Source organism: Tetranychus urticae, chromosome 3 (assembly GCF_039701765.1).
Source record: "Tetranychus urticae isolate SD_2017Ah chromosome 3, NJAU_TeUrti_SD_1.0, whole genome shotgun sequence".
NCBI lineage: Eukaryota > Metazoa > Arthropoda > Arachnida > Trombidiformes > Tetranychidae > Tetranychus > Tetranychus urticae.
Window position 1 is genome coordinate 8,666,910 of NC_142960.1, and position 22,663 is coordinate 8,689,572.

At 31.6% G+C, this 22,663-nt stretch overlaps 2 protein-coding genes and 1 long non-coding RNA gene across 9 annotated transcripts; all 3 read left to right on the forward strand.

Annotated features, from left to right (window-relative positions):
• The first annotated feature begins 6 nt into the window (after positions 1 to 6).
• Positions 7 to 2,312, forward strand: LOC107370225 (solute carrier family 60 member 2-like). Its single transcript, XM_015938210.3, has 4 exons — positions 7 to 725; positions 791 to 949; positions 1,025 to 1,447; positions 1,735 to 2,312. Exons 1-4 carry the CDS (start codon positions 506 to 508, stop codon positions 2,265 to 2,267), a joined length of 1,335 nt encoding a protein of 444 aa, XP_015793696.1. The 5' UTR covers positions 7 to 505; the 3' UTR covers positions 2,268 to 2,312.
• Positions 2,313 to 4,862: 2,550 nt separating this feature from the next.
• Positions 4,863 to 6,292, forward strand: LOC149093308 (uncharacterized). Its single transcript, XR_016200167.1, has 2 exons — positions 4,863 to 5,129; positions 5,400 to 6,292. It is a non-coding gene; the product is annotated as an uncharacterized LOC149093308 (long non-coding RNA).
• Positions 6,293 to 6,446: 154 nt separating this feature from the next.
• Positions 6,447 to 20,445, forward strand: LOC107370235 (WD repeat-containing protein 47). 7 transcript variants are annotated; one of them, XM_089269671.1, is made up of 7 exons: positions 6,447 to 6,978; positions 7,066 to 7,955; positions 8,875 to 10,315; positions 16,790 to 17,001; positions 17,135 to 17,475; positions 17,558 to 17,698; positions 19,296 to 20,445. In XM_089269671.1, exons 2-7 carry the CDS (start codon positions 7,654 to 7,656, stop codon positions 19,655 to 19,657), a joined length of 2,799 nt encoding a protein of 932 aa, XP_089125797.1. In that variant the 5' UTR covers positions 6,447 to 6,978; positions 7,066 to 7,653; the 3' UTR covers positions 19,658 to 20,445. The 7 variants fall into 7 exon arrangements, with proteins under 7 accessions (XP_089125797.1, XP_025018250.2, XP_015793707.2 ...); XM_025162482.2 differs by having other exon boundaries at positions 7,125 to 7,955; XM_015938221.3 differs by having other exon boundaries at positions 6,447 to 7,955.
• The last annotated feature ends 2,218 nt before the right edge of the window (positions 20,446 to 22,663 follow it).

The window sequence follows — 22,663 nt, forward strand, 5'->3', positions numbered from 1 at the left end:
TTTGCCACAAACAGTTGATCAAACGTATTATTACAAGCTTATCGCATTATTAAACCATAACATGAACCAGACTCTCATCAGAACCTACCAATAACCGAATCCAATATATTTATAAAGATATCATTTTAAATGGTATCTGTGTGGTCTTCAGTGTTTCCATGTTGGCTGATCATTTATCCAATTTGAATCATTTTTCATCTAAGAGTATATCATTTCATCTTCATTTTTGTATAATCATTTACACTGTCGAGCAATTGGATTGAACACTCTAACTTTAAAGCGATTTCCCAAAATGTAAAGATGAACTTATCGATTAACTATCGTAAGATAATTTAAAGCTCCTCAATTGCCAAATCAGTGGCTCAACCAATGTATTGAAGTGAAAACTAAAACTGAATACTGTTTTCAAATGATGAAACTGGTTGAGAATGCAAAAGTCGCCTTGAAATTCAAGTTTAACTTCGTTCATGTTTATGTTACAAACGAGTTGATAAACTAGACTCTAATGGATACCAAAGTTAATCTAGTTGACTATGTTAAAGTGAATAAATTTAAATTGTTTCAAAGTCTACTTTGCTTTGCCAGTTATGCTGGATTGGGAAGTGTAATTACACTGCTTGGCACTTCACTTCTTGATTATCAAATTTTGACGAGCCAAAGTTTCCAAACAATCGTTTACCTTGTCCAGATAAGATCAGTGGGTTACATTTTAGGATCCATTTCAGGTAAGTTTCATTGCAAAATTGTAACCTTGTAAAGATGCAACATAATTTTTCTTTCAACTTTTCAGCTCATTTCATTGAGAAGTATTTCAATCAAATCTTGATTCTAACAATTTCCAATTTTGTACTCGGATGTGCTCTAATCGCGACTCCGTTCTTTGAAAATATCATCGGTCTATTTATCGCCACACTGGTCATTGGAATCACATTTGGAATTCTTGAGATTTGTATGTTCATTTGATATAAATAACAAAATCAGTTTGGGTCACTTCTCATTTCAATTCTTTGCTAACTGTTATCAGATGTTCATGTTTACATTGGCTTTTTATGGAAATCTAAAAGTACCAATTATCTGCAAGCACTTCACATGTTTTTTGACATTGGTGCTCTTGTTTCACCACTCATTACTCGACCCTTTTTATTACCATTGGATCCTGACGAGTACAATGCCCAATCGAATCAGACCTCAGTCAACCTAACGGAGGTCAAAATTTACACCAAAAATGATCTTCTCATTCAATATCCACATGCAATTATGGGTCTCTTCCTTGTTCTAGTCGGCTTCCTATTTACTGTAACTCTATTCACCAAGGACTGTCCTAAGCAAGATGCTGAACATGAAACTGATCAATCGTCTAATCAAATCTTAAACTGGAAACATCGAGTTGCCATTGTTGTAACAGCATTGATCGTCAATTTCGAGTTCGGGGCTCAAAATTTAGTCAGTAAGTCAACTTTATATCTAAAGTGGCAGTTGCATTTCCATTAAACATCTTTTACCATTTTTGATTCTTCAACAAATATTTCAAAATAAGTTTACAAAGTTGATAGTCGTTAGGAAAATAATGAATAATGTGCTTCATAGTTTTTTAAAATGAAATTTATTCATCAAAGTCATTTATTGATTAACTCAGAACATTTAAAAGAAATTGCAATCATTTTTTGGAAGCTCGAGAAATGATGAAAATTTTACAAGAAAAAAGCTTGATTTGATTTTGTGATTATTTTTAAGGTGCACTTGGACCAGCATTTGTCGTCAAATCTAATCTTAAGATGACGAAACAAGAAGCCGCTCTTCTGATAACTGTTTATTGGTCTTCGTGCGGAATTTATCGATTAATCATGATTCCAGCGGCAGTTTACTTCAAGGAGAGTAGCCTGATTATATTCAATGCTGCCATCATGGTTTGTGGAGCGGCAGTTATGGGTTACACGGGCGACTCAAATCAAACCCTTATCTGGGTCTCATTTATTCTCATGAGTTTAGGATTTTCTCCGAGTTTTGCGTTTGCTTTTGGTTTTATACAGAAATATTTTACTGTTCAGAGCAGCATGGCATCATTGATGTTTTTGTGCGGAACTTTGGGTGAATCAATTCATCCTTGGATAGTTTCTGTTTTCATGGAATCTTGGTCAGCATTTTATAGCCTTTACTTTGCTCTGATAGCAATAATCAATGCACTTTTGTGCATATTTCTGGTCTTTTTTGTTACAAAATTTATTAAAAAAGTTCCTAATTTAAGAGATGAATATCAAGAAATGTAAATAAATAACACAATATAAAATATAATCGAGTTTATACTTTTTGAACAGAGCATCCAATAATGATTGTTGTTAAATAACTGTTGAATTTGATATGATGGACAAGAGCTGAATTGGAAATAATTTAGTAAACCGAACGATAAAACACTAGTATTATGGATTGATCAGAAATTTTGCCTAAAAATTGGACTTTAAAAATCTAATCTTTAAATTAAATTATTAAACCAATGAAATAACAGTTTTTAGCTGCAAACGTATCAAACTGCCATTGAATAGTCAGGAAATTCCTTTGAGAATTCAGATTATTTGAAATAATATAATTTCAATAAAATACGCTTTTTTACGGTTTGAAAAGTTTCTATTTATCCACCATAATACATGTAAGTGATTAAATTATACAAGTGGAGCTTCCGATCATGACTAAAAAGTAACCAAAGCAAATAATTCAAATAAAACAGTCAAGACAAAACAGCAGAGACTGAATTATCAAATATTAAGTGTATCAAATAAACAGTTACTCGCATGATCTCATGTCAGGATAGATTAGCATTAAGGAGAACATAATAAATCATTTTTTTCCTTAATTTACAGTGTTGATAAACGTTGCTAAAAATTGAGTTGTATAACACAAGAACAATCGAAATAATCTAATACTTTGCTGATCTGCTTATCGACTGATTCATCTTCATTTTCGACTTTCTCTTTCCTTTAAATTCGGCGATGATTCGATGGTATATTCAAATTAATATTAATTAAAAATCGCGTAAACCGATTCAGTGGCTTAAAAGTGAGTTTTGCCTATTTTTAGTCTATCTAGCTATTCCTTATGTAATGTTGCTTGAGCGTTTCTGATTTAATGCGACTCTTCTTTGACCGATAAGACTCTCGGCTTCAAGTACCTCGCGTCTTCATGAATATCTTTCAATGTAGTGATCTAACACATGCTTGTGTTGATTTGAAGTGTCTAGACTGCAGAAAATAAATGATATCAGTTAATGATCAATTAAAAAACTAATTAACTTGTTTACATTACTCAAAAGTTACCATATCACTGTTCCCATCTTAACCCTCAAGATTTCAAATAACAAGTAATCTTTACCATATCCTTTTGACCATTTATAAGAGAGTTGTGATCAGAAATAGACTTTGCTTTACATGTAAAATTTTTCAATTGTGAATGATACCACTTTTATTATTGCATTCATTAGGGCTATTTTTTAATGTTTTAGTATTTGACCGTCAACATATCTTCAGGATTTAAATGTAAGTAATATTTCCGACCAATTTACAAGCTCAACAAAAAAATCGCAGATGCCAATGGATATGTATGTCTTTTCAATGGTCTTACTGTATCTTACAAACTCATTTTCTCGTGAATATCACCATAATTATTGACTTATCCATTGGATTATTGGATTTCTCATTACAATTTTAATGTTGTTTCACTTCTACAACTACAGATGTCATCTGTCATCAATTTTTTTACGGCGATTCCGGCATTTTATGTGAGATCGATGAAATGGATCCAGACGAGTTGTCCTTGGTTGTATAGAGGTTTAGTTTTCATTCGTGGCGCAATATGGGAATTCATTCGTGTGATGATTACCAATTGTATCAATGATTATATCGAGGCATACAGAAAAGATGGGGTCAAAGGAGTTGCGAAAGCCGTTGGTGAAAGTATTCGTGAAATATTTGGTAAATTATTTGGAAGTGCACGGAATGCAGTAGTTTACGCTGGTAGATTGTTCACCCGTAAGGAAATAACAGAAATGTTCACGGAGCCCACTAATTTGACAGAATGTGTTAACTATGCAATGAATATTATTCCGTTCCATTTAGAGTAGGTCTCAAATATCAAACCACTGTTAATTTTTGATTGAAAGATGATTGAAAAATATTTGCCAAATCATCAGTTGAATTTGCAAAAATGCAAAAACAATTTTTAAATGTTTGATTAATCCATTTTTTACGGCGATTTCGTCTTGAAAATCCCTTTGAAAAGCGACAATAAAACTTTTTCACATTTTTTTCAAAATGGACTCAAATTTGTTTTCATTATCGACCGCACATAATGTTATGTTGCTTCAAATGCACTCACTCGGTTTATTATTAATTAGATTATTCCATAATTCAACCGAGCAAGAGTAGAGAATTGACTGATTTGCTTACCTGTGGTTTATTCAATAAGATTTTACTTTCATTTCTTACGTTCTATTTTCTTGAAATCCGTTGAAATGTAATGATTCAATGGTTTATTCAATTTAATATGAAGCAAAAATCAAGTAAACAGCTTCATTGGGTCTTTGTGATTTATAGAACAAGATTATTCTAATAGCAATATACTATTGTATTGATTGATAACTAAAGTTGAAATTACTAAACTATAATATTCCGAATCGAATAAATAAATTCTGGTTCGACTTCTGGTTCAATCAATAAATCGTAATTTACGAGTCTTATGGTTACTATGGTTACTAGTATAACCTTTATCAGTACTACAGTATTGCCATCTCGCGAATAATTTAAATAACTTAAATTTGTTATGCAATGTATGAATACACGTATATGTATCAATAAGAGCTTTAGCTGTGATTCTTATGCTTGTAATGTTTCTTTTGAAAATGACAGTTTAAATTGATTTGAAGGGGTCAGAATAAGGAAATAAATTGAAGCTAAGATACCTATTCAAGTAGGACTTGGCATGTCTTTTTAAAGGTTTCATAGAGTTATGAGCAGAAAATAAGTTAGACTCGCGTTAAAGTTTTTTAATTGTGAATAATATTCTCCTTTTATTATTGGATCCATTTGGACTATTTTTAATATTTTAGCAATTGACCGTCAACACCCCTTCTGAATTTAAATGTAAGTAATATTTCCGATTAAATTACAAGCTCTTCAATTAAATCTCAGATGCCAATGGAAATGGTAACAAATTTTAGCCTTTGATAAATCTCTAAAGTGTCTCTATACTTATTTTTCACGGCCATTGGAAACATGTATTTGGTAGTCTTTTCATTGGTCTTACTGTATCTGAGTATCTTAAAAACTCGTTTCCATTGTGAATATCACCATGATTATTGACTTATCAATTGCGTTGTTGTGTTCCTTATTAATGTCATTCCACTTCTACAGATGTCATCTGCCGTCAAGTTAATTTCGCTCATTCCGGCGCTTTGTGTGAAACTGGCAATACATATCAAGACAAATTTACCTTGGTTGCATAGAGTTTTGATTCTCACACATGGCTCAATAAAGCAATTGCTTTTTTTGATGATTTTGAAGATGTGCACTAAAGTAGGTGTTTATCAAGAAGCATACCGAAAAGATGGATTCAAAGGACTCATGAAAGCCATTGTTACTAGTATTCCTGAAATCATTATTGAATTATTGGGAGATCCACGTGCTGTAATCGCTTTCGTTGGTCGACTGTTGACCCGTAAAGAAATAACAGAAATGTTCTCAAAGCACTCTGGATTGGCACTACTTATTGGCTCTTTTGCAGCCAGATTAGCCTGAATATTTCGCCTACATTATCGAAGACTCAACCTGGACTAAACTCACTCAAAAAATATATCACTCGGTCAATATGGTTATAAATTTTGCTAAGATGCTTCATCTTTGCTGTAATAATTTTTCTACAAACACATTTGTGATTAAATTAGATATAAAAAATTTGGTATAAAAGCTCAGTTGGGATGGTAATCCAATGATTCAGAAAAAAGCACAGCAAATTGAATAAAATCATTCAAAAAAATATGTCAAAAGCTTGGTTATTTCGGGAAACGTATTCTCTGATATTAAGTTTGTAAGTCAACTTATATTGATACCTGTAAATTGCCCAATTGAAATGATACTCTATTTCCCTGTATAATCATTCACTTGAATCAAAACCGAAATTCGCAGTTAGGTCAAGCTGATTCCACCTACGCCTGATGGTAAAAATTAGTGCCTGTTTTATATTGTTGAATTGAAGATGTACAAATTATGTATTGTGTTCAACTTCCAAATAAAACAACTTTTGTTCAGATTGGATTCAAACCTTGATTAACCAGGTAGCTATTATTGAAAATTTCCCAAACAATTTGATTACAGGGTTCCTTTGGTTTGATCTTGACCTGTTACAACAAACAGCAGTTCAAAACATCTGAATATTAAGGGAAAAAAATATTCAGCATCAATATTTGAAGTTAAATGACAATTGAACCCTCAAAATAAGAGATTCAAACTGTTTTGATACAAATTTTATTTAAAGAAATCATTTCCATGACCGAAAGCCTCAAAAAATGTCAAGAGGCCAAAATAATAATTTTCGTTATTCTCAAATTAAAATAAGCTTTGAATGTGAATCTGTTTTTGCCTTTTTACGGATCCACCTTATAAACTAATGTGAATATTTTTGTATCTTTATGCACTTCAACTCATTGGATGTCAATTATCAATTGTAACCATTGTAATCATCTTGATTTTTCATCTCATTTCGATTGTTTCCCTGTCATCCTAAAGTTCTGTGTGTGGGTTAACCTTAATTTTAAGGTCGTCATTTTTGAATATATTTTTCGCCAGCAAAGTTGACAATAAACCATTGAGAATGATCTTAATAATTGTTCACTCTTAATGGCCTATAAGATGTCGCTCTTAATTGTCATTGTCATTGTTATGGTAGATTGATTGGACCTGGTCTGACCGAGACTAATGATTTTAAACCCGCAAGGTAAGGTTACAACAAATTAACTCTTATTACCTGTTTTAAATAATATCTTTCCGGTTTCATTTAATTGCTCTCCATTCATTCTTACAGTGTTTTCTTATTTTCTCTCCCTTGTTCTTTATCTTAATATCTATTTTACTATTCAATAGTTGTTCATTTTTTTAAGTGAAGAAATAAACATCAAACTTACCTTGTCTATACTCTATTAGACCTGTTGTTTGTTGTGTACTTTTGTTGTTATTATTAATGTTGTTAATTTGGTTAGCAAAGGAGAACACGCAACATCAACAAGAAACAGTTTTCCCAATTTTTCTCCACCAACATAACAGCAACTCAACCCAAGGAGTCTACTCAAGTAAATCTCATGTTCAACTGTCACACTACCCTTTTTGGCTCTTCTTTCGCATTTTTATATCCAGTTATTTAAATCCTTCCTGTGTTCATAATTAATATCAATGTTTATTGATTATTTTGATTTGATAATCTCAACTTCCATTAAATACACAGCTTGGAAACATGTAATATGACATCTTCATATTAACTTTGGTTGACCATGGTTTGGTTTGTTTACATTAGTTTCTCTCATCTCTGTATATAGAGAAACCTTCTGTGATCTTCTGTTATCCGTTTTTATTTTATGGTTGGTTGGTTGGATCTGAAAATACCCAAAAAGACCTGATGCCATCGCCACCTAACATTGGTAATTTCATTTTAAGAGAAGAAGATGTCGTTCGAATGGTCCTTGAATTTCTCAATAATCGAGAGCTCAGTATAAGCCAGCTAAGCTTGGAAAGAGAGACCGGTGTTCACAATGGTCTCTACTCTGATGATCTTCTCTTTCTCAGACAGTTGATTCTAGATGGTCAGTGGGATGATTGTCTACAATTTATTGAGCCCCTTGAAATATTACCTGATTTTGATGGCAAAGGGATTAAATATTGTCTCTACAAGCATCAATATTTGGAGCTTTTGTGCATCAGGTTTGTTATTGTTTATGCATGCTTCTTCACTGTTACCCCACCTAATCTTTCCACTATAAATTAATAATCAATATTTGTTAACATGATGTGCTTTCAGATATTCTTGAGATTACAGTTATTGATCAATCATATATTTCTTGGTCAGCTAATTTCAATAATTTGATTGTATACCACTGTGTGTCATTTAAAATGTTAACATGGTAACAGTCTCGATCTGAGGACAGAGGAGGGGCTTTCACACCTGTTCCAAAGACATTTAAATTATTATCCAATAGCTGATGTCTTTTTGAATGCTGAGGATAGAATGGTGTTACATAAATTAAAATTCAATTCAATGAATTGTTAAATTAAATGTAAAATATAAAAAAACACAAAAAATAAAACCAAACACAGATGAGTTGAGAGTATTGCCTGGTTAGCCGATATCGTCTGACTTATTGTTTCCTTTCCTTTAGTTTGATTTGATTAGTATGAATTCAAATTTTTAGTTTTTCAATACTTTAAAACTGAGAAATTTTGTTCCTAAGTTCGAACAATTAAATGAGGAACATCCAGGAGTCAATTTTGCTAAACATTTTAATTTAATTCCACAGTTAATGAACAGTAGACTAAACTAAAAATATTTTGTTTACTTGATTATGTTTTCAATTCAATGCCATTGGTTAAAAAAAGTGTGAAATATAAAACATATGTAAAAGCCCAACCTTTGTCCTCAGATCGAGACTGTTACCGTTAACATAGCCAAATTTAAAATACGAAACATTAGCAGTTGAATTTTTATGCTGTTTGATAGACTTGTAATGCATAGAAAATCGACATTTATCCTAATGCTCATAATTGATTTTGATAAATTCACAGAAATGCATTATAATGACCCTAATTGAATAATTTACTAATGATTTTCTTTACCTTTCATCAGGTCTGAAGCGGGGCCTTATCAGAATGTCGAGGTAGCTGTAAATGAAGTCGTGGAATGTCTCAAGGAGCTGGAAAAATGTTGTCCATCCAAAGAGGATTACAATGAACTATGCTTATTGTTGACATTACCTTCATTGGGACACCATCCAGATTATAAAAGTTGGAACCCAAGTAACTCACGGATTAAATGTTTTAACACAATTTACTCGCTGGTTGAAAAATATTTACCTTATGAAAAGAAACCCGATGAAAAAGTTAGAGAAGCCAAAGCTGATAGGTTATTACAGTTGATTATCAAAGGAATATTGTACGAGTCTTGCGTCAAATTTTGTGAAACAAAAGCCACATTTGCAGCTAAAGATGGAGATGACAAATTAAAATTTTGTAGTTTATTGGAAGGATGTGGATTCAGTAGCGGGGATCTTAGTCTTTTATCATGGCTACAAAGCATTCCTGCTGAAACTTTTTCATATCCCTTTGAACAGAAGACTTTAAACGTAGATGTTGAACAAATTCAAAAGCCTTCACTGGTTGCATCCTGGTCCGAAGTAATAATGATCACGCCAATCAAACCTAAAATATTTCCTCATCTTGCCACACCATTTACTCGACTTAAAGCATCCGATTTAATGTCCAAATCGTTGACTTCAGGATTACTTGATAGTCTCCCAAGGAATCCAATGGTTTACTCAGTTGGAGAGATTGCAGAAATGTCCAGATCATCCATAGCTGGACTCGGTTTTCATTTAAAGTCTAATTCAGTTGAAAATAAAAATGTTGATCAAAATGGTGTTGATAAACTTTTTGAAAGTGATTTGGTGTTTAGCTCAAGTTGTATTGATAAATTGCCAATGATTGAAGAAAAATCACCAATTCAAACTGAACCAGAGAAAAAAATAACTCATTCTGAACCAAAGGAGCAACAACAGCTGTCATCACCAAATGATACTCAAAATGGCGTGCCAAAGAATGTAATTAGTTCCAAGAGTGCCAATCCAATCACTATTCACCCCCCTTCATCAATCAACGAATCTCCCGATTTATGGGTTAAATTTCAGAAACAAAAGAAACAGACATTAGATAAATCACTATGGGAAGAATCAATATTAAAGGAAGATTCACAATATCATAGTCAATCGTTTGTTCAGAGTCAACATGCTCGACAACCAATTCATCAATCAACTTCAAACTCATCTTTAACTGGTGCCAATATTAGTCATCTATCAACACCAAGCTCTGCCAATTCTTTCAAACCGAGATATGATTCTATTCCAGAATCTTCACCTATTCCTATGAATCCCTTCTTAAAACGTGGACAAAGCCTAATGGTTTCTGTGAACAGCAATAAAAAGTCACCACTTCAACCTACACATGAAAATGAGCAACAACAACAACAACAACAGGATAAACAGGAACAATCAGTCAATGAATTATCTCTAAAGGTAATTATAGTAATCTCTGATCCTTACAATGACTTGACTCATGACAGTGACTCATGTCTTCAAAAATTGAAAATCACAATCTTGAACAAACCCAATTACTTTCAATGTAAAAATCAATTTGCATGTTTCAACTTCCTTCAAGTTACATCAATTATTAGACATAATTTATTTTTCATCAACTAATAATCTAATTCAATGGTGATCTGAATAATAATTGCATCTGATGTCAAGTAAAAATTCAGAAAGCCAAAGCCAAACTCAATCATTTTCAATGTCAACACATTTCCATGTCAATCTTTAATATTGGCGACTTATCCAATCGTATCTCACGCTAATTCAGCAATTTATTTTATGAATCTCAAGAAGATGATATTTTAATCAACAAAATCAAAAAGATTGAGCTATTCATTAATAATCAACAAACAATTCCTAAATCACCCAAAAGCCAAAGAAAAATGAGTTACAATAGAAAAAATTTATTCCAAATCTCTAAAAATAACCAATATTATGATATGTTATTGATAGCTTCAAAATTGAAAACAACTTGTTGATTTAATTTTGATTAGGCCCACGAAAGTCCATCATTCACAAATTAAAATCACTTGACTTAAATGAAGGTAAGACGTATTATGAGTTTAAAGATGATTCTAGAAACTGAAAAAAAACTGAACAAATTGGCATCGAATGACAATGTTGGCGGTTATCACGAGACTTGAACGCAATCTTAGTTGTAATTCAATTCGATTAAATTATAACACATTTAAGATGAAAAAGTGTTTTTTTGCGTGTCCAAACTGTATAACAATGAAACCTATCCGTAAATGAGAACTTAATGTGTTCCATCTTGATACTCATCATCACATTTTAATCATCATCTTGATTGTAATTAGATTAACTCGCATCATTTTCGTCATCCTACGCGCTTGGATGATATTTTTGGCTCCTTTCAGGTCTTGTTTTTTATGTCTGTTTATTTGATAGTGGGCTGATTAAAATACTCAAATATCCGATGAGAAGTACAAGTACTAATCAATTGATTGTTGACTAAGCTGCATTAAAGTTTACCCATTAGAAAACCTTTCCTTAAAATTAACTCAAATTGCTAATTATTGGTGTCATTTTTTGGTGCAAATTTTCATTCAGTTACATTATCATTATCTTTTTTGTTTGCTATTAATTATTGCTGTGATTTTAGCAATTTACTCTGATTTGATTGGAAACAGTTATGGAGTTGATTTCCAAGCGACAAATTGATTCCTTGTTTCAACCTCAGATTGAATATATTGAAAACATTCGTCCAATCATCAACGATTCAAGCAACCATCTTAATCACGTTCATCATCATCTTCTTGGCCATGTGTTTCCCTATCGTGAGGTATGCAACATCTAATAGCGATTTAATTGTTCACAATTTCCTAACCATCTGTTCATCTTCCCATAGTCATGCCCATTATTATCATGATTTAGCTCACCTTGAAAATAAGTAAAAAACTGACCCTTAAACTGATTGTTACGTGATAATTGCTTTCATCCTGAAAATTTCAATTTCCACTGACTTTGATATCCATCTAAACATAATTTAGTTAAACAAGAATCTTTATTTTCAGCTAAATCAACCAAAAAGCCTTATTTTTCACTATAACATTAATTTCAATTGTCAATCGATGATACAATCAATACTCCTTTGGTCATTGAACAATTAAACACACTTTTGAAGCTTGTCTGACAAAAATTTGGGTTAAATGTTGGGTTAACCTTGGCGTGACTCTGAATTTTGTAACATTAATTGTCACCATTACGGTGTAATTACAATTAACACTGTTCTGAACAAGGTTTCCATTGTTCACCTCTCTGTTATTAATACATCATTGTAACCTAACATTGATAGTGTTTTGTTATTTCATTGTTTCCACTTGTTTAATGAGTATAAACAAATCAAACTAAATCTAATTTAAAATTTATTTTTACAATTAAGCAACATTTTCTGTTAACTAAAAGGTTAACAAATGAATGATGGTTTTTTACAATCAGTTGATTAATGAACAATTTAAATCATCTTCTAACCCTTACAAATGTATTCCTACCTTAACTCAATTATCTTGATGGTCGTAACTTTCAGCTGTATTTGGTAAGGTGCTTCTGTGTTTACAATTGATTGACTAATAGCCTTTGAATAAATTTAATCAACAACAAGCTTAAACAATCAACTTAACAATCATCACGTTATTAACATTATTTCCTGTCCATGAATAGCTCAACATGAAAACTCAATGTACAGCAACAGCAAAACATTTAAAAAGCCAATGTTGACAGTTTGATAAAATATTTACTTCTCGCTGTTGTTTATTAAAACAATGAAGAGACACTTGTAAATATGCAAAAACCATCGATTGAACAACTCGAGGAAAAGTGAAGGTTACTTCAGGTACTAAACAGCGATTTCACAAATCGTTGTCCATTGAAAAACGAACAAAAATTTGCAAGGTTTTCACACCTAAAAGTTAAATAGTCTCTGTAAATAGCAAACAATTGATTCCAATTTACCCGATTTCATCAATATCACCGCATCACTGATTTTTCAACTGAAACAATACAAAGTGAAACAAAAATTAACATGAAAAAAACATTAATTTGAATAGATCAGTTTTTCACTGTAAAAATTGCAGCTTGTTAAAAAGCCATTCAAGTATTCATTTCAATACTTTCCTGAATTCATAAATTTCATCCTTAAAGATCCTCTTGAAGCGCATTGAAAATGTTCATTACTCAATTTACCTATTCACTCATTCATCTTCAATATATTGTTTCGCACCTTTTGCTTCTGTTGCTCTCTCCCTCCTCATGAGCCTCTTGAATTTCTTGATTTCTCTTTGTAAATGAGAGGATGAAAAATGAGGGAGGCAGCAAAAAAAGCTCATTCGTGCTCATTTTGTTGATAATATTTAATATCCGATAAGTTTCTCTAGAAATTATTTTTTCCAATTATTCTTGTTTTTGCCAGTCTTTTCATTTTACAATCAGATTTTTCAGAATCTTTTTTCTTTCAAATCCGTTTCTTCAATTCATGTAAAATCATGTCCACAATCACTGTAATGAGTAATCCCAAGCGAATACCATCTTCTTTGTCGCTTCATCATTTCCGTATTTGTCCCATGAAGGAAGCTATCAAACTTCGTCGACCTTGTTCTAGTCTCTCCAATCTTCGAAATTCAAGAATTCCGGTTCTGAGTAGTTCAACCCTTTCACTACGAAGTTGCCATGTAAGTTAATCTGCAATATTTACCTCTCTAATAGACTTCAATATTTACTACTTTTACATTACCTTTCTAAAGCCTTTTCCGTCCCATTTAAGGTCATCGTTTAGTTAACAATCAGCTAATTACCTTGACTATTGATTTTCCCTGCTAAATCAATAGATTTCCAAGGACTCAATCAGTCTGATCAACTCATCATTATTTTCAACATTTCAGGCCACTTTCACTTCGATCATTTGTATCTACTTTTTTCATTGTTTACTTTTGACTTTTTTGATTGACTTTGTGAATATCAGCAATTCAACCTTAATTTAACCTTAATCACATCAATTTTTAGCCTTCAATTTTGTAATTATGTTTTCAATGATTAACATTTTCATCGCTAATTGCACTTAATAATAAATTACATAATTATAACAGAGTAAATTATAAGCTAGAAAAATAAAAGGTGAATTGAAAACAATTGTTGAGCACAAAATAAATTATGTTATCCAATGAGCACACAATTTGTGATACTCATTCAATTGAAGTTAATTGTGAGTTAAATGAAAAATTACTAAATTACCCAGCCAGCAACAATGAACAAAATATACAAGCAACCAGATTGTTAAACTAAATACAATCAAAATAAAAAGTATCAAAAAGAGCCTACTCATGGTGATTCTGATTTACCATGTTTATTTCAATTGTTACAAGTTAATGGTTTACAATTAACCAAGTAAACTGAGTGCAAACCTTTTCTTAATTTTTGATATCAATAATCATTTGAAGTCCTTAAAGACAGTTTCACTTATTTTCATCATTTTCATCATTACTTGATCACTATGGGCTTTAAACAGTAGTTGATAACATTCATCTGAATTGTTTCATTTACTGAAATCATTTTCACCTCAATCTTCCACCCTTTTTCATCCTAACCTTGCCTCTGACACCTTTTTTTATTTGCAAGCCATTTTCATCTCCCTCTCATCAATAAAAAAAAGTGTTTTAATAATGATGATGATGACGCTCTTGGATGATCTTGTCGTTTTTTTACCTTGTTACTAACATTTTTTTATATTACCTTTGAGTGATTCTCATTCAGGCTCAACCTGATCGTCAGAATCACTCTTCAGATGATCACTTCTATGAGTCTCTCCCTGCTCTTGTGTCTATTAAAGCTAACATTAATGTAATTGTACTCATCATTATCATCATAATCATCTCTCCGAACAATCAGTCAGCCACAAAAAGAGTACTAATTTCAAGTAAAACAACAAGTATTGTTCAGTTATCCCATCTGAAATCATCTTCATCTCTTGCAATTTCATCATCATCAACAACAATAATCACAACATTATCACCATCAACTCACTCACTGTAAACCTCACATTCTGTGTCATTTGTTGCTAATAACAGTTGGTTTTCAAGTTGCCAATTTACCTCCCTTGATAATATACATTGATTTCATTGATTCCTAATCATCCCAATGTGACTTGAATAATTTTTGTCAATTAAAGTTAGTTTCCTTTCCTTTTCTCTCTGTTGAGTGTATCTTAAGAGTTGATTGCTTGGTTTCATTTCCTTCCTTTCATCTAATAGTTGCTTAAATTGTGATCACTGACTATTGTCATTAACTGTTGATTATAAATCCGTTCAATATGATGGATTGTCTGAGAAGCTATTCAGCCTATCGTCGACCCGTGATCCGTCAAGATGAAATTATACCTCAACATAGTAACTTTTATTTCATGGGTTTGGATTACAAGTCTAATAAAACGCTCAATTCATCTCGACCTGGATCATCTTATGATATCCGTTCAAAGGCCACCTCAAGATCTTCCTATTATTCTGATGGGTGTCCACTTCATTCAAATAGTTTCAGTAATCGAAGTGTTTACTCTGTAAGTTGACCATTTACCTAACAACGTGTAAGCAACAAAAGTACCAACATCAACCTTTCATATTCATTTCCCTCTAACCCTTAAACTCAACAAACTCTTTACATTTAACAATTTGCTAATTGTTTGTTATAGTCAAACAGACCAACTCTAGTCAAACTTATTTCAAAATGAAAATTGTAACATTTCAATTTTGAATCACAAATGAAATTACGACAATTGAAATCATTGTTATAGAGTAGCTAATTAAGTGCAAGTAAATTGATTACTGTAAAATTTACGACTCTCTTATTGTCAGGTCTATTCTGATACTGATGATGATGGTGATGGTGATCAGGAGGAGGTTGTTGTGAGGATAAAAAAGGGAAAGTAAAAGACAAGATGCTGATAATTTTAGAGTAAAAATTGGTATGATGAAAATTGAAAAGCATAGTTAAATTGTGAAACCAGCAATTAACGTTTTTCAATTCAATCAAACAACACACTTTTCACTTTCTACTGTTGTATTATTGAAATGATCATTGCTTCAACCAACCCTCATTTTCCCGCTTTCATCTTTTGCATGAATTTGCGTATTATATCAATAATGAAAGAAGATAAAAAAGAGTTGAAATTTGCAAATTAACCATGACCAAATCAATTTAGCTTGGTTTCCTTAAATCTAATAGACTAATTGTTAGCTTCCAGTTATTTTTGCTTTTTATTGTGTGTTGCCCTCTTAATCATCAGCAATTCCTTTAACTGACTCACTGATCAGCCATCTTTGTTTTTTTTTGTTTTTCGCTCCATTTTTATATTCACTTTTATTTATTTTCAAACAGTTCATCTTTTGATTCACTTATCTGTCTTTCTTTTCGCTTTATTTTTCTCTAATCTTTCGTTCTATAATTGTGAAATAATTCATTGTCTATCCGATTAATGCTTTTTGTCTTCTTTGTCATCTTTAACCATGTCTTCACCATCTTCACTTCACATATCAACCAATCTTAGAATTGTTCAGATTTTCCTGTCATAAGATATCTTACATTCATCTTTCTACAATCATCTATAAAAATGTGATTTCCATATGTGATTTTATCTAATTCTGTATTTTAAAGAAAATTTAGCTTTGAAAATAAGCTTCTCTCTAAAGTCAAATTTTGACTTGCAAAAATGACTGTCAGATGTAAATGTCACTGTACCAAGGTAGGATTTTTGGATATTTGGTTACAAAAGTGATTCTAATGGTGTCAACTTTGTGATTTTCAATTGTTTTTTTTGTATCTACCTGTAATCTTCACTGTGGTTAATAACAAATAATCTATTGCCATATCTCTATCTTTTTTCTGTCTCATCTTCAGCATGGACCTGGACACAAAAGTCTCTCAAGCAGTACGACTACAGTTTACAGTGACAAAAAAGCTCAGTTTATTCCAGTTACCCGGTTAGAGGATGCCCAAGCTATCCGAGCTGCTGAATTTCATCCAAACGGTAAACTTTATGCCATTGGATCTAACTCTAAAACACTAAGAGTTTGTTCATATCCATTGGGCAATGAACTTCGAGCAATAAAGTAAGCAAGTTGTCCAGTTAGCTGAGATATTCAGTCTCACTGTTTGACTGGTTTATATTTTTTAAATCAAATTCTTTTGATGTTATTAGTTTCGCAACTTTGCTAAATTGTGTTTTTTTCTGCATTTTTTTAGAGAGGGTCATGAACCTTATCAGCCAACTGTTCTCTTCAAGCGATGCAAACACCATAAGGGATCAATCTATTGTTTGGCTTGGAATTCTTCTGGAGATTTACTTGCTACTGGATCAAATGATAAAACTATCAAATTGATGCGCTTTGATGCGGATAGATGTGATATTGTTGGAACCGAAGCTGAGCTTACTATGCATGATGGAACTGTCCGAGATCTTTGCTTTATGGAAGACTTGACCAATGGCTCCAATCTATTGATCTCTGGTGGTGCCGGTGACTGTAAAATTTACATTACAGACTGTGAAACCGCCACTCCTTTCCAGGCATTATCGGGTCATTCAGGTATGTATTTTATTCCTAACAATTTTTTATTCCATGTAATTTGACATTCTTTTAATTCTTTGACTTTCTATTTTTTATTCAGGACATATTCTTTCTCTTTATACTTGGGGTGGTGCAATGTTCGTTAGTGGATCACAGGATAGAACCATTAGATTCTGGGATCTCCGAACTCGAGGATGTGTTAATCTAATCACTGCTCCACCAGCAGCAGGATCAATCCATGGTAATGATCCAGTTACTTGACCGTGCTACTAAGAAAACTTCAAATTTTACAATCACACAGAAAAAATGTGCTATCTTCGTTATTCGAAATGTTTCCATTCTCTACTCCAAAACGCTATACAATCTCACCTGATTAGAATTTAACTCTAATTTTACCTTAGTCAGCTAGAATTGCAACAATTAGCTTGAAATGGTCCATTTTTGTGTTTCTGCTATTTTAATTCCGTTTTCTTATCCATCCGAATCTGCATAAGTCTTTCAATTTCGTTTTAGTTTTGTATTAATATTACATGCATCATTAAGCTAATAGTATGTTTCCAGACTAATCAAATTATACCAATATTTTCAGCATTAGTTCCCCTTTATTTCTCACTTTCTTCACATCAAAAGATACTATCAATCGGAAATAAGTTCATTTCGTTAATTGTTATTGGTTAGAAAACATTTTGTTTCAGTGTCATAATTTCAGTTTCTTATTATAATTTTACTGTCCATTGTTTGATATTTATTTAACTTCTTCTTGCAAGCTCAAGTTATCAGTTCACTTTCAAGACTCAACAATAACTATTTCATCACATAAGTTTTTGAAATGTTACAGCATAATTTATCCATTCAGATGGTTTCACTTGAATACTTTTGTTTGCCTTTTTTATCCTCAAAACTTAGCATTTAATTAGTGTTGATATATTTTGCTTACAATTCTTACACTATGTTGAAATGTTTCTGATTTTATTCGTATTGATTCCCAATTTTTTTGATCGCCAGTTCCCATTTTTTCGCTTGTGACAGTCATATTTTTTGTTTCAATTTATGAGATAAAAAAGAAACTTATACTCGCCTCGTTGCGTTTATTTTATGGTTTCATTTTTGACTGAGTTCTTGTCTACTAACCTTAGTTTATGAATTAATATTTCCTGTTTTTCCCCAAACTTTGAATTTTATCGTTATTTTAAATATTTTAGCATTTTAGACCTTTTCAAAAATTGAAACTTGCTACATAAGATAATTGATTGTAATTTTTTGATACAATCACCAGGAATCATCCTTTCTCCTTCAATGATCATTTTTAATGGAGTCAACATATCTGAAACTAATTGTTACCATATTTTGACTGTTTTTAACCTTTACTGTCTTTAATTGTGTGTTAACAATTACCCTCCGGTAAATGTCTTTTTTCTGAAAAGTTAATCAACAAAAATTTGTCACAAAAACTTTCCCTCGCACCCATCCACTTAAACAGTTGTAAAATGACTTTTATGCAAATTTCCTTGTCATTAATAACAAAAGGTTGATTTTTGTTGATTACTTTAATGCTAATTTAGATATAAACATTAATCAGGATAATCTTAGGCTAAACTGAGTTATTAAAATATACATGTAAGAATTCAAACTCAGCTGATTGTTGAACTTGTTTTGAATTTCAATATGAATTATTCAGTTTCATGGTTCTTTTATTTCCTTCATTGTTCAAAATATATTTGAAACGTATTGGTCGATACACCGAAATTGCTTAGTAATATTTTAAGCATGATTCATTATTTCTAGAAATAACTTGACAACAATGATTACTAAATTTTTATTAATTTTCTTGTCAATAGGAAGCGCTGTCTCAGCTGTTTGCGTTGATCCATCAGGAAGACTTCTTGTTTCTGGCCATGAAGATGCTAACTGCATGTTATATGATATCCGAGGAGGACGAATAATCCAAACCATTCGACCTCATTCATCTGAAGTTCGAACTATTCGATTTTCTCCCAAAGCTTATTACCTTTTGACTGGAGGTTATGACAATAAGATTGTTCTCACCGATCTACAAGGTGACCTTACCCAGCCTTTACCCAGTATTGTTGTCGCTGAACATTCGGACAAAGTAATTCAAGGACGCTGGCATCCAAATGATTTCACATTCCTCTCAACAAGCGCGGACAGGACAGCCACACTTTGGACTTTACCAAATTAAATTTACGCCCGAAAGCCTGTTTGATCAATAAACAACAAATCAACTGTTTAACAATTTTTGCGGAAAGAGTCACTTGAAAGATGATCAATAATGTAATTTCACCCGTTCATCAATTCTGAATCAGTCAATATTTACGCAATGGTTAGGAATATATAAATATATCATCAGTATTTTTTGTAACATTGATCTTCAGGACATTTAAGGATCCTCTTTTCACTAATTAATTTTCACTGTTTGCAATATTTTTCAATCTCATTTATCGATAAACTAGTTAAGTTGATTAGAATTCTGTTCTAGTTTACATTTACAAAAATGAACGCGTTCTTTACCTGTGATCTCTCATAATACCTCATTTGTAGGATTAATGACACACAATGTAGAATGGATATAAACCAAACTGAGCAAAATAATCAACAGATGATTATATACTTAATTGATTCATAACAATGGTTAAAATATTTAAACTTGAAACCATGTTAACTTGTAAACAACCTTTAACTAAGTTGTATTTTCACCCGTTCAATCCAACAATCTACTTTTATTCATACTTGAATATTGATCAAAAAGACAAAGAAGATCGATTGAAATTGGTGGTTAAAAAATAAAAACAATACCATTTGCTTGAATAACGTAAATATTAACTGATTGACAGGTCTGAACCATTTATATGAAACAATTTGATTACTCATTGATAATAACGAAAAAGGTTCAAAGTTATAATAATATTTACTCGTTTAAATTACAACAAAGTGTAAATGATTATGTGAAATGAAATTGTAATGTTTTAACTGACTGTGTAATAATCGGTCAAAATTTATGCCCATAAATCAAATCACGATCTTCTTCCTGATTGTTTCAATCACTTTTCAAGAGGAAAAGGAAAGAGGAAAATGTGAAAATTTAATTTATTCAATCAACTTTTCCTTTCCATTTTCCGTTAATTTCATACTAAAACAAATGCCTAAGGACTAATCAATCGAAGCAAACCTTAACTTACTTTTTTATGGTCATAACAATTTGTCTCTCATGGCAATCGTATTACATTTTTATTAACAGACTGGTTACTTAATTTACGTAATACACTTTCACTGGGCATTATAATGTCTTTTGATCGTTCAATGATCTTGGCCTAGAACAGAGTAAGTCAAGAAACATGATTTAACCTTCATTAAAATAGCCTGAAACAATTAAATCAAATCTTACTATTTTCATAAACGAAAGGGATTGAACTGCAACACTCAAACCATTAACGTCGTTTAGTATTGATTGACAATTGATCTGTTGTTTGATGAAAGTCAAAATCAAAATTAACTTCTATATTCAGTCTCGTTGACAATTTACCTTGACCTATTATAAAATCACGTAATACTGAACTTGAGAAACCAGGAAACTAGGAAGTGATTTGTTAAATCATTAACCATCAAAATGGATGATCTGGTTGATGAAACATCTACATTTTTCATCGAAAGGGATTCCATTGATTTTATATTTTTCAAACATGAGTTAATCATGATTTTACATTGTAAATAAAAGCTTGAGCAAACAGTTGAATGGAAACAATTGAACATCATAACCTTGATCAATACAATTAGTCCATTAATTTAAAAATAAAAGCATAACATCATCTTAATTCACAACACTTTTGCATAAACCAGGTTAACGCCATTTTAAGCTTTCAATTGTTCAATAACGCTTGACTAAGTACGATTTTTCTGTTATTACAATAGGTTTTGTTGGTAAATTATTTCAGTTGATTGGAAACTGGGGAATTCATGAAATGAAAAAATCTATTCAATCATACAAAATGGACCATTTTAACATGTAAAAAGGTTGAAAGTATCATTAAGATATTTAAGCTTAGATATTTAGATCACTTGAATCTGTTGAAATGGCTCGACTATATTTGATTGTTTCAATGTAAATAATGAAATGCTATTATTTAATGAATGCAATCAAAATAAGGCAACAATTTTCTTTGGCAACAAAAAATTGAACTAAAATCGGAAAAACCTGGAAAACAAATGATTGCAATTGCTTCAAAGTTTTAGACTTGATATGTTTCTAACTTGTTATTTCATAGCCCAAAATTAATTACATGGTTCACCATTGGCCCAATTTAAATTGCAACATTTAATCTATATTTATGATGATTGACTTTAAAGTAAATTTCAAATGTTGATAAAATTGAAATATTCCAAGTTCATTGGCTTGAGGCTAACTTTACTCTCACTTCCTTTCCTACCTTTACCTTAAACTTGAAAATATGAGGTAACATAATAAATTCAGATTGATCAACCTTGATTGTTCCAGGTTTACTTTGGGAAGAATACACGTTTTAAATGGTTTAATCAAGATCATAGCTGCGGTTAGGAAGACTAATTGATATTTCCTGAGATTTGTATTTTACCCAAAATTGGATCCAATTTTAGATCAAGGTTAACATGGTTATAATTTTGATGAATTTAAGCAAAGAGGAACCAAAATTTAAAGGAAACCCTTGAAATTTGCTTCTGAAAGGTCAGTAAGTAATGCGACAAAAGACATTGAAAAAATTAACTGAAGATGAAGCTTGGTATCAAATGAACGAGTTATGTAAAGAGTCAATGAAACACGCTTTTTACAATTGATCAAAATGGCCAACAGCACAAAATTAAAATAATTGCTCATGATCAAATGATATTTGATAATAGACCTGCAATAGTTGTCTATTGGATTTATGTAATTGTAGTTGAATAGTTCCCTGGTTGAAATGTCTACCTTTGGAGCAAATGGGGATTCCCTTCAATTTTGCCAACTGGAATATCTTGAATTTTATCAGAGGTTTGTTTCTATTTCATCTTTTTTCAATTTTTTTGCAACTGGATTTTAAGCTTATTTGGGCTTTGGTTAGAGTTTAAAATGAATTGATGTACTCAGGTTTTCGTTGATTATATTTGATTTTCAAGCTTGAATCAGCGTATTACAGTGTAACTTAAAAATAGGGCCTTTTGATAATTATCTTGCCAA

Bases quoted from the DNA above. Each gene is read 5' to 3' on its own strand.
- LOC107370225 (XM_015938210.3), top strand. From the start codon at position 506: ATGGATACCAAAGTTAATCTAGTTGACTATGTTAAAGTGAATAAATTT. The intron at 726-790 runs GTAAGTTTCATT...TCAACTTTTCAG, and splicing joins CATTTTAGGATCCATTTCAG to CTCATTTCATTGAGAAGTAT. The intron at 950-1,024 runs GTATGTTCATTT...AACTGTTATCAG, and splicing joins ATTTGGAATTCTTGAGATTT to ATGTTCATGTTTACATTGGC.
- LOC107370235 (XM_015938221.3), top strand. From the start codon at position 7,654: ATGCCATCGCCACCTAACATTGGTAATTTCATTTTAAGAGAAGAAGAT. The intron at 10,316-16,789 runs GTAATTATAGTA...TCTCATCTTCAG, and splicing joins TCAATGAATTATCTCTAAAG to CATGGACCTGGACACAAAAG. The intron at 17,699-19,295 runs GTAATGATCCAG...TCTTGTCAATAG, and splicing joins AGCAGCAGGATCAATCCATG to GAAGCGCTGTCTCAGCTGTT.